We start from the raw sequence: 12,285 nt of genomic DNA, 5'->3' as shown, positions 1-12,285 counted from the left end.
GAGGCAAGTTGTATAACCTCCTGTCTGTATGCAGATTCATCTTTGTCTCAAATGACACCAATCACTGTTGTGTCATCAGCAAACTTTAGTATTTTAACAGATGGATCGTCTGAGATGCAATCATTGGTATATAGAGAGAAGTGGCAATATCACACAGCCTTGGGGAGCCCCTGTGCTGATTGTACAGGTATCGGATGTGATTCCTCCTAGCTTCACCTGCTGCTTCCTGTCTGTTAGGAAGCTTATGATCCACTTACAAGTGTGTTCAGGTACTGCTAGTTGGTTTAATTTACTTAGAAGGGTGTCTGGAATGATGGTATTGAATGCTGAACTGAAGTCTACGAAGAGGACCCTTGCATAGGTATTTGGAGATTCAAGGTGTTGTAGGATGTAATGCAGAGCCATGTTAACAGCATTATCTGTAGATCTATTTGCTTGGTATTTGCTGCATAGGATTTAACAGTGGATCTGTGATGGTTTTCAGGTGGGACAGCACAAGCCTTTCAAAGATTTCCATAACTACAGATGTTAGAGCAACTGGTCTGTAGTCATTCAGTTCCTTGATGGAGGGCTTCTTTGGCACTGGGATGATGGTAGAACATTTGAAGCAGGAAGGAACATACCACATCTCTAGTGATCTATTGAAGATTCGGGTGAAGATGGGGGCCAATTGGTCAGCACAGACTTTTAAGCAAGAAGGAGTTATCTTGTCTGGCCCTGGTACTTTTCCTGGCTTCTGTCTGTGTAATAGATCTTGCACTTCTTTTCTGTGATCACCAGAGGTTGTGAGCCCAATGGATTGGGACCAGTTGTAGGAGGCTTGGCTATGGTTGGTGTGTTTGAGATAAGGGTTGTGGAGATAGGTGGCTATAGTTTCTTTTCAAACCTGCAGTAAAACACATTCAGGTCATCTGCTAGTTGTTGATTTCCTTCTGCCTGTGAAGGTGATTTGCTGAAGCCAGTGATGTTTTTAAGAGTTTTCCACGTGTTTGCTGGTTCATTTGTTGAGAATTGATTCTTTAACTTTTCAGAGTAGCTTCTTTTTGCTGCTCTGATCTCTCTTGTTAATATGTTTCTGGCCTGGTTGTATAGCATTCTGTCACCTTTTCTGTAGGCTTCCTCTTTGGAATGACATAGCTGCTTAAGTTTAGCTGAGAACCAAGGTTTATTGTTACTATAGATTTGCAGGTTCCTTGTTGGTACACATAAGTCTTCGCAGAAGCTAACATATGATGTTACAGTATCTGTGAGCTCATCTTTAAGTTTTTGTCTGTAGGCAGGTACAAGGTGAATCATGCAGTGGTCAGAGTGTCCCACAGCTGCTCGTGGTTTAAGCATCTTTTACTGTTGTGTAGCAGTGGTCTAAAGTAGTCTAAAGTTTTGCCTCTGGTGGGACAATTTACATGCTGGAAATATTTTGGGAGCTCTTTCCTTAAATTTGCTTGATTGAAATCTCCTAAAATGATGGGAAGGGAACCTGGGTGTTTGGCTTCAGCCTCCATAATTTGATCAGCAAGAGTTCGTAATGCCTTGTTTACACAGGCTTGTGGAGGAACATACACAGCTACCATGTTTCTCACAAAATAAGGCCGGGCCTTATTTTTTTTTGACTCCTGAAAAAACGGCTAGGCCGTCTTTTCGGGGGTGACTTAATTTCCTCCCCCACCTAGAGCGGCTCATACGCACGTACCTCTCCACAAGGCCGTTTCTATCGGCAGACGAAAGCTCCCTTGAAGGCAGAGTTCCCAGCCGCTTCAGGGCGAAGTGTGGCTGCCCATGTCCCCTCGCCTTTAAGCAGTCTCTTTCGGGCGACGGAAGCTCCCCAAATGCAGTCACCAGCCACTTCGATCGGCCGGTAGAAGCGGCCTCGGGGCAAGTGCACACACACACTCTCCTCGCCACAAGGCCGCTTCTAACGGCCGATCAAAGTGGCTGGTGACTGCATTTGGGGAGCTTCCATCGCCCAAAAGAGACTGCCTAAAGGCGAGGGGACACGGGCAGCCTTGCCACGCCTCAAGCGGCTGGGGACTCTGCCTTCAAGGGAGCTTCTATCGGCTATCAGGGTATTCTAGCCTAGGCTACCTGCAGGCCACTCCTAAAGGCAAGTTTTCTCCCCCCCCACCCCCGCCCTTCCCCCCCATTTCTCTTCACCTCGTGTGGTTCTAACGAACGATGTGAAAAATGGCGGGGAAATGCATGGTTTAAATAGGCCTAAATTTGGGGGGCGAGGCTTAATTTCACCTCATGCCTAGAAATCATGCTGGGCCTTCCTACTGGTGGAGGCCGTATTGTTGGAGAAACACGGTATTAGGAGAAATGGGGAGAACTCATGTGGAGAGTAAAATGACTTGCAGTTGATGTGTAAAGACTCTATCACAAAACTTATATATTATAGTTATATCCTGAGACCAGCTGTTGTTGATATATAAACATAATCCTCCACCCTTTGTTTTACCTGATATCTCTTCAATTCTGTCTGATTCTAAATATTCCCCGCTGTAATGTTAGCTAAATTGCACAAAAGCAGCCCAGCCGCAGGCCACAAACAGATCAACTTAGAATAGGCAAAACACTCAAAATAATACCACTTGGAACAAACAGTATGACTTGTTCTGATCATGAAACAAAACTCCTTCTGACCTTGCAATATAGTCTGCTGAAAGGTGTACTTTTGTTGCTTCTGACCACTCCTTTTATGGGGAATCAAAAAAGTTACCATAGCTTGTTGGAAAGTTTGGCTCTTCTTCCTACAAAGGACTTACCTATCACAGCCTTGATTCTGTCAACACTATAGCTTTAGTACTCTCTGTTCTTTAGCAAAAGAAGCAATAGATAGGCAGGCCCCAGCAAGAGGCTAGTAGAGGAAAATAATGGCATTTGTGGCTTTGCCCCCCCACCTCCAACACATAAATTTGCTTCGCTGACGATTTGAGCAAAGCTAAATGTAGGATTAAATGTAATAATTTTATTCCAGTATTGCTTTACTTAATAATCAGAGCAGCATTTAATGATTAATTCTTACAAAAGTCAGGGTTTTTAAAAATCTTTTCCTTCCTATTATTTATTGAACTAATTGTAATTATGGTCATAAAAATGTTTCCCCCTCCTTCCACATACTTGTTTAAAATACACATACAATTGAGATATGATAGATGCATCTCAAAAAAACAGCTTTCTTCCAGTTTGCTGAATATAATTATAGAAAAGTCCCACATGCTCTGGCAACAAGCCTACAAAATGTGACTGGTGGAGTATGACTATCATGACTAGACATCTTTTTTGAACAAGACAACCAAGGCTAGACTTGAAAAAACTGCGTAAAGCAATATTATGCTACAAAGTACTGTAGGAGACTAGTTAGTCAACCCAAAAATGAAAAGCTGGCGTGCTATCTAAAACAGAAATCATCATGGGAAAAACCTTTATCTACACCACCGTTTTCAACCTGTTGCCAGATGGAATCAATGGGACTTTTACACTAACATGCCTGGAAGCAACCAAGTCAGAAAAATTTGCTCTACAAAAAGCAATTGGTTAAGGGATTTGTCTCATTGCTAATTATTGCTTTTGCCAGCCTGTTGCATACTTGGAACAGGAAAAAAATCATCTAACAGACTGCAAGCAATCATGTTTTTGGACTCATAAACTCCAAGACATTTTGATACCTTGAGAGCTTTCAATATTGTCTCAGAAACGTGACTAAAAAAGTATAGCCTACTGTGTTAAAAAAAATTGCTGACAAAAACTTTTATCAGTTTCTTGAAAAATTATTTACATGTGCTATTTAAAATTAACATTCCTTTTGAATATGCAAGTATACTGTTATCAAAATGTTGATTATACCAAATTTCCCCTAGCAAACATGCAGCTGAATCCAATATGTGATGTTAACAGGAAAAGAAACAACAGAATAAAGAATTGTGTGATTCAGACTTTTTCATAATGTTTGTAGATATTTAAACAATTAATATACTGTACATGTTAAAAGCATACAATTAAATGCCCCAATGTCATATCCAGAAAATTCAAATCAGTTTTGCAATCCTTTCAAGTCCAAATTTATCCAGCTATAAGGCACTCATTATCACCCATATTACAGATATTGTTAAGACATAATGATTCACTTAAGGTCATCTAATGACTTCATAGCAGGAACAATATTTAAAGGATGTCCTAGTCTAAAATTCATTCTATTAACTATTTACTACAATAATTCTATTATTTTAACAGGTCTTTTAAACTGAAGAATTAATAGAATAGAATACATGTAGGCTTGGGTTGAACTATGGCATCCTAGATGTTCTCTTGGTTGCCTGTTTGCAGTCATTTCATTACCCAACTAAGTAACATCAATAGTGTTAGTGAGTATGGTTTTTCTCCTTGGTAGTTCCTCTATTAAAAGTAAAGGCAAAGGCTCATCTCCATTTCTTAGCTAAGGGAACCACCGTTGTCCAAAAACATTTCTGTGGTCATGTGGCCAATATGACCTATATGCTGGGACAATGCTGTTACCTTCCTATTGAAATGGTACCTATTTATCTACTCATATTTGCATGCTTTCAAACTGCTAAGTGAGAAGAAGCTGAAACAAGAATGGGAGTTCAGGTCTCAAACACCAGCTGGCAGTTTTCCAACTGACAAGTTCGATGTCTTTAATTGCTAAGCTTTCATGCTCAGTCCTTTATTAGAGCATTGTTTTCTGCTAGCAAGTAAACAATCAAGCATACAAACAATACCCTAATCAAAGAACTACCAAAGAGAACTCCAACCAATACTGGAAGAACAAGCTACTAAATATAAGCAGGGAGGAAGCCACATTTACTAGGCCTGTTAATGTTACCTAGTCAAGTAATGAAATGTCTGCAAGAAATCAAGCTCAGAGAACACTAAGGACTCCACAAATTGAGATATTCCTGAAATTGTAATTTTATTACAGTAGATTAACAAATCTACCCTTTTCTGATTATTTGATAGCTACAATTATTTTCACATATTGTCTCTTTAAGATTATTTTAAGAAAATTTGACCAAAAAAAAATAAAGGATTTATTTCAGTATTTTCTTCTGTGCATAATACCCATAGGGAAATGTATATTAAAAGTCTCTTGTTTTTACAACCAATCTATCTGGAAGTTCAAAAAAGCAGCTTTGTAGTATAATAATAACAAACTCCTTTCTTCCTTTTACAGTGGGAAGCTGCCCTGGATCAAAGCATTTAACAGATAAAACTCAGAACTTGATTAGAAGCTGTAAGGAGTAAAGAAAAATAATCTACTGGAAAGTCCCAACAAGTTGTCAAAAGCTACACTTCAAAAGATCTCCAACAAATGCTGTTGATATTTTTTTTTCACACTTAGCTCTATTTTCTGAACAGATATTTTTCATCTGAAATAATCAGAAGATTCTACAATTTTCTAATGGGGGGGGGAGGAGCCAAATCAATTTAGGCTTCCCTCAAGCAATGTTTTAGCACTCTTAATATACTAGACATAGACCCTTGAAGGGGAAAAACCTAACGAATGGAGTTAGTAAAAGATAAGGGTGTACAGATTAAACATGGCTTTGGGTTGTACTTTTAAATCGCCATTCATGCCACACAGCATGAGCATCCTTAGCTCTCATATTGCCTTTCTAGCTCTCTCTCTCTCTATATATATATAAAGCAATAGCCAGTGTAAACCTACATGCACACAACCTCCACCCAGTGTATACCTACATGCACACACCCCTTTTTACTATTTCTTGACAGGCTGCCGCACGTTTATCTCCCAATCAGAGTTTCCTACAGGGAAGGGAGGGAGTAGGAGGGGGCAATACTAGCAGCCGTTTCCTTACTCCGTTCATAATTTCAGCTCCGCAGGGTTCAAAACCCCCTTCAAAACGCAAGGAAACAGCCCTATGAAACCACCGCCCACCTTCTTCCGGAGCCACCATCTCCGAAAGACGCTTCTAACAGCTCCGCTTCCTCTGGAAGGAAGCCGCGCAGCCCAGGCCCGAGACCGGAGGCCCATAACCCAAGCCCGTTTCTCCTCCCCGCCGCTGCCCCGCCACCCCAAGCTCGCCTACCGGCGGCTTTCCCTCGACCCACACTCACTGGCCAGCCGGGGTCCGTCCAGCCCTCCGCCGCCGCCTGCTCCTCCGCCTCCTCCCAGCAGCTCGGGGGGTTTCTTAGGCCCCGCTCCGGGCGCCGCTACCCCGTGTCCCGGATAGCCACCGCTACCGCCGTGCCCCGGCGAGGCGGCCACGGCGACGGAAGGAGCAGCGGGGCCAGGGGGGAGCCCAAGCGGAAGCCCACCGAGGGCGACCGGCGGCGGAGGGCCGGGACAGGCGGCGGAAGCTCCGCCGGGCTCCTCGTGCAGGAACTGGCATTCCTCGCCGTAAAAGCACGTCTTGTCCTTGGCGTAGTAGCGGCAGAACTTGAGCTTCAGCCCGCCGGGGGCCGCCACCGCCGCCGGAACTCCCGGCCCGGGGGGCGGCCCTACTACCGCCGCGGCGGGAGCCACCGGAGAGGAGCAGGGGAGGCCGCCACTGTTCATGGCGGCGGCGGCTGCTACAGCAGCGGCACCAGCAGCGGCAGCGAGGCCGCCTCAGAAGGCACGGCCGCTGCCGGCCACCGCCGCACCATGGGAGGCAGGCGGGGAGCGGGCGCAGCAGCCGTCCCACGGCCGCCGCTGTCACTGCCGGAGTTCCGGGAACGAGGGAGGAAAGGGGGAGGGGCGCTTCTGCTTCTCTTAAAGGGGTCAAGCAAGCCCGGCGGGGGAGAAGAGGCTAAAGGAGAATCCGGGGGAGGGAGGGGGGGGAATCGGGGCCTTCCGTCAGGCGCTGAAGGGTCCCGGAGGCAGCGGCAACGGCGGGATTGTTTATTCCATTTTCCTCTTCCTGAGCTGTCTCCTCAATGCGCCTGCGCCACAGTGAGGCCCTCTGGGTAATCCAGGCCCGGAGGAAGCGAAGGGGCTGATGGAGGCCTGGCCCGGCTCCGGCGGGTGGGGCGGCGGGCAACCAAAGAGCGGGCGTTTGGTTGCGGCAAACTCCGTATACTTTTTGCCTTTCGCGGACGGGAAAGAAACGCAGCACCTTTCCTAAACCTTTACTGTAGCGATGAATATGCATGCCTGTATGTTTGTATCGTGGACATACATAACACATTCTTCTAAAACTGTCTGTTACAGTGCAAACCTCTTCGGTTTTATATGGAGATAAGTCTGGTGGCGAATGTGGCACATATGTATTTCGCAATGCCACCCTACACAGCCTGCTCAAAATTAAATGAGTACTAAAAGTACTAAAAAAAAACCCAACTTCGGTCATTCTGAACATTGCTTGTGCTTGAGAATTTTTTCCACCCACAAATATGGATTTTCAAACTACAGTTCTACAGCAAGGATCAGTTAATATACTGTAAGTTAATATACTGCTCCTGAATGGATTCTCAAAAAGATAATACATCTGGCTATCTTTTTGTAAAACATGCTGGGTGTATAATGGATGAAAAGAATAAAGTTAGCACATGTATGCAGTACTTTATATCTCAATATAATAAATATATTCATGAGGTGATATATTAATAGCAGTCCATCAAATAGATTCATTTAAATATAATTAAGGAGAACCAACAAATCAATTATACACAATAATTACCATTATTTTAGTCAATTCAGAAACAAACAAATCCTTTGGACAGAAGAATATAAAATCAATAATGATAAAACCAATTCAAAAATAAAGTATCTCCCCATAAACCACAAAGAAACCAAATATTCTAGTTCTTTAATTACATTAATGTTTGTTATCCTCAAGTTCTTGGATATTCCAAAGTACTGAATCAAAAAAGGAAAGTTACTGAAATACAATTTCTTAGTTTCAACTCAATTTTCATTGCTCTGTTACTGTTATAAATTATAACTGAAATCAACAGAAAAGCAATATTGTCCCATGAAGAAACATTTTTCTATTTATTGTTTGAAACCTGACTGAAGCTTAAATGAATACATCAGATGTCCAGATTGGGTAGGCTTAGAAAATCAATTTAAGTTTGAGCAAAACAATAAATTTTTTTATTTTTTTATGAGAATTTATGTGGCCACCTCACTCACTCACAATGACCTTGGGCCGCTTACAAAAATAAAAATCCAACATACAACCAGTAAAAATAACAACAATAAATCAGATAAGTAACTTGATGGACTCGGTTCCCCAGGTCCGTTGGCAAAACCAGGTCTTTAGAGCATCGTGAAAGAGTGTCAATGTAGGGGCCAATTTTATCTCTGCAGGGATGACATTCAAAGGGAGGAAGCCAGTGGTGGGATTCAAATTTTCTTACTACTGGTTCTGTGGGCATGGCTTGGTGGGTGTGGCAGGGGAAGGATACTGTAAAATCTCCAGTCAGAGGTGGTATTGGCCAGTTCTCCAAACTACTCAAAATTTCTGCTACCAGTTCTCCAGAACTGGTCAGAACCTGCTGAATGCTACTTCTGGAGGAAGCCACCATGGAGAAGGCCTGTCTTCTGGGTCTACCAGATATATCTCCTTGGTAGAAGAGACCCACAACATTCCCTATCTTCCGTTCTGGTGGGACAGGTGGATGTAACCGTGAGAAGACAGCCCTTCAGAGAACCTGGTCCCAAGCCATATGTAACAGTGGTGGGATTCACATATTTTTACTACCGGTTCTATGGGCATGGCTTGGTGGGTGTGGCAGGGGAAGGATACTGTAAAATCTCCACTCAGAGGTGGTATTTGCCAATTCTCTGAACTACTCAAAATTTCCGCTACTGGTTCTCCAGAACTGGTCAGAACCTGCTGAATACCACCTCTGATATATAATAAGATGCTAAAATGCAACATGTTATCTCTCCAATTTGGCTCCAAATAAAGATTAGGTGAGTACATGTTTAAAATACTATGATTATTTTCCATGTTTCAGTCAAAGGCTGCTGACTTTAAAAGGTCTTGAAGTTGAAATGTTCATAAAATAGGTGCCAGGTAAGATTCCTTGGCAAAGCTATTCCACATTTAATAATGACAGCTGGCTTTGTTTGAAGGGGCACTCAGAGCTTCTGTAGATTTTGAGGTTTATGAAGATTATTTATACTTTTATACATCACATTGAGAGACAGCCCATCTCCTTCATAGAGCAACAAATAGACAATAACTAAAGGCTAAATAATAATAGTAGTAGTAACAGTAATAATAACAGATAAAACAAGAATAAAATTATTCAGAATTTAAAAAGGAAAGGGAGGGCCTTTAGAACATTAATCAGCCTCATATTATGTGTTTCTCTATGGGTTCCAAGCAAACCAGATCTTCAAGCATTCCCGAAAGGCCAGGACAGTGGGGACCTGCCTCACCTCTGGGGCAGGAATGTTCCAAACAGTAAAAAAGTATCTTTTCTTGGGCCCCACCAGTTGCAATTTTCACACTGATGGCATGAGCAGCATATCTTCCCTGCCTTACTGGGTGGGATAGGCTGATGTAATGAGGCAAAGACAGATCTACAGGTAATCAGGCCTCATGCCATGTAGAGCTTTAAAGGTAATAACCAATAATGTGCAGTGGGCCAGGAAGCAAACCAGCACTCATGTGGCTCCCAAGCAAAGGCATTACTTACATCATCCTTGTGATGTGCAAAATTCTTTGTGCGTCTGCATTCTGTATCATCTGAAGCTTCCAGATACTTTTCAAAGGTAGCCCCATATAGAAGGTGTTACAATATTCCAAATAGAAGATGTGAGTGACTAAACAAAGAGCCTCCCTATCCAGGAAAGGGAATAACTGGCATATAACAACAGCAAAGGCTCTTCAAGCCACAACTGCCACCTGCTCCTTGAGCAAGTCTCGTGAGTCAGGAAGAAAATTACATACCAAATCTGCCTGGTATAGGACATCTACAGTCCAAGACCAAAATGTTAAACTCCCAGATTCAGAGGCCCCCCTCTGCCACTTTTAGATATGTCCCAGAGATATATAATATACCCCAAGCAAGATTATTTATAAGCAATATACTTCCAAGATATTTTAACATTTTCTAAAAGATAATAGTGTTTCAGTTTTAGACAGGAAACAGTCAATAAAGTGGTATATACATATCCCAAGATAATGTTGCAGGATCCAATCTGGGTCAGTCACCAGACCCAGAGGTTTTGTCTTCCAAGCTTTCGGACTCATACTGGAGCCCATCTTCGAGAAACTTCTCTCTAGCAGAGAGTGTGCTTTGAGTTGTTCTGTGTGTGGTATTTACATGGTTGTATTTGACTTTTTAGATGTGATTGGGGTGTTGATGGCTGGCTATTAAATTATTGGCTGTTTCTCTTGACAAAAGTGTCATCCATGTAGCAGCACCAAAATTTAGGTGTGTTGTTTTGAAATGCACAGTGTTCTAGTTCATGCAGGACTGCTTCTGCAATGACTCCTGATATTGGGGATCCCATGGGAATCGGCCTGGGTCATACCATGCTGTGTCATACTGTGAAGTGCAGAAAAAAAATGATTATTTATATAAATACTAGCAGGGTACCTGTGCTTCGCTACGAAACTATATGATCGGGCTTAGTTTTCCAGGAGGAAAATAAGGGGGGAAATTCTTCCTCTGTCTACCAGAGGAATTCATCTGGCTAGTGTCCTGTCAGTGTGTGAGAGAGTTCAGGGCTGTTTGGAAACTGAAACAGTATTTGCTGTGTGAGCAAAAATGAGACAGCAAGGAGTCTGGGCATGGCTTAGCTCAACTGTTCTGTACTAAAGTTGCTTGGTGCTGTGAAACTAAAACTGAAACTCCTCTGCTCTGTTTGTGTTTTGCATTTGGAACAAATTTCTTTTCAGCTGTGGAGGGGGAGTAGAACTAGCATCAGAGTGTGTTAATAATAACATACGAAATACTAATGCCATGATGGTCATTTTAAAAAATCCTTTCTTAGTGAGCACCTAGAAACCAAGAAGAACATACGTGCCAAATTTCAAGTTTGTAGACTTTACAGTTCTGGAGATTTTGTGATGATGTGTGAGTGGTATTTCGCTTTTATATAGAGAGATTTAGTACAGATTTGGCCCTAAAATTCTTCTTTCCCATGACTTACTAAAGAGAAAGCTCAATGTGAAAGCACTTTGAAATAACTAACTCAAAACAATTGTCCATAATAATTAAAACTGTTTCATGAGAAAACAGATATTCAAATAATAATTATCAGATAACAGCATAGATATGCTTATAGATTCTTTATTCCCTTGAAGACTTCCAGATGTGTGTGAGACCTATCAGAATTTTTAGTCAGCAAGCTGGGTGAAGGTACCAAGAATTATAGCTCAAACTTATAGGAACAACTTGAAGAATTTCAGATAAAGTAAAATTATTGTTGCCTGGTTCAACATCCCATAAGATCAGGACATTGCCATGGTTGCATTTTTTTTTAAAATTCCACAACAGAAAAACAAGAGTCAATGGGTGGGATTTTTAAGAAGTTGAAAGGCTAAATGAATGAATTAACTTAGAACATCCATCCATCCCCAATCTCTCTCTCACACACATACGTACATGCATATGCATAAAGCATAGGTAGTTTAAGAATCATTGATAGTTCCAGGAAGGTGCATGATTTATGGAATAAGCTAGAAATGGCTTTTCACAACTCATTTCACATTCACCACCTTTCAAATTACTTACTTAAAGATTAGTAAGTTTGAATCTACTTTTCCTGGTATATCCAAAGAATTTTGAATGCTCTGTTTCCCTTACTAGCGTCCTTGTTTTATATATAATGCTGGTACACTTCAGATTTTAAAAAAAAATCAATGTGACTTAGGTGCATTAATGATGGCAGATTATCATTAAGAAGAGTTATAACCAGTTCTAACTGAGGAAAGGGAAGCATTAGCCTCAAAAAAAGCTGATTTTGGATCTCATGTTGAAATAATAACACATGTCTTGTTTACAATTACTGTTTCCTTTTTGTAGTGATTGGCATGGTGTTTGACATTGAGCCTGAATCCGAAGCAACAAAACTCATTATTTGATTAGGTTTCTAAAATGCAGCTCAGCAAACCTGATGATTCTAATGTCTGAGAGCCCTCTACTGGAGTACAGATTTAGCACAAGTTTGTTCCTAAAAAGAAGTGGGCCTGTATGGTTAATTCTTAAACAGTGAATATTTCTTAAAATAAAAGGGGAGGGTATTATAAAAATAAAAACACCAAGGAGCTTTAAAGACTTTTCTGCAGGAATCAAAAATTTTCATCCTCACAAAAATGATGGGAAAAGAACACATTGAATACTATAGAATATATTCACTTTGCT

The 12,285-nt window shown here is 41.7% G+C and overlaps 1 protein-coding gene across 2 annotated transcripts in view; it reads right to left on the bottom strand.

Annotated features, from left to right (window-relative positions):
• The window catches only part of PAN3 (poly(A) specific ribonuclease subunit PAN3), a 78,264-nt gene extending 71,360 nt beyond the window's left edge, over positions 1 to 6,904 (bottom strand). For both annotated transcript variants that reach the window (XM_026708836.2, XM_026708838.2), the window contains exon 1: positions 6,094 to 6,904. In XM_026708836.2, coding sequence (XP_026564621.1) covers positions 6,094 to 6,535 — 442 coding nt within the window. In that variant the 5' untranslated portion in view covers positions 6,536 to 6,904. The remainder of the gene's footprint in view (positions 1 to 6,093) is intronic.
• Positions 6,905 to 12,285: the final 5,381 nt, after the last annotated feature.

This window comes from Pseudonaja textilis, chromosome 7 (genome assembly GCF_049901715.1).
Source record: "Pseudonaja textilis isolate UNSWEBS1 chromosome 7, rPseTex1.2, whole genome shotgun sequence".
In the NCBI taxonomy this organism is placed as follows: domain Eukaryota; kingdom Metazoa; phylum Chordata; class Lepidosauria; order Squamata; family Elapidae; genus Pseudonaja; species Pseudonaja textilis.
Note: the sequence above shows the minus strand (reverse complement) of the source record. Positions and strands in the feature narration are given on the sequence as shown.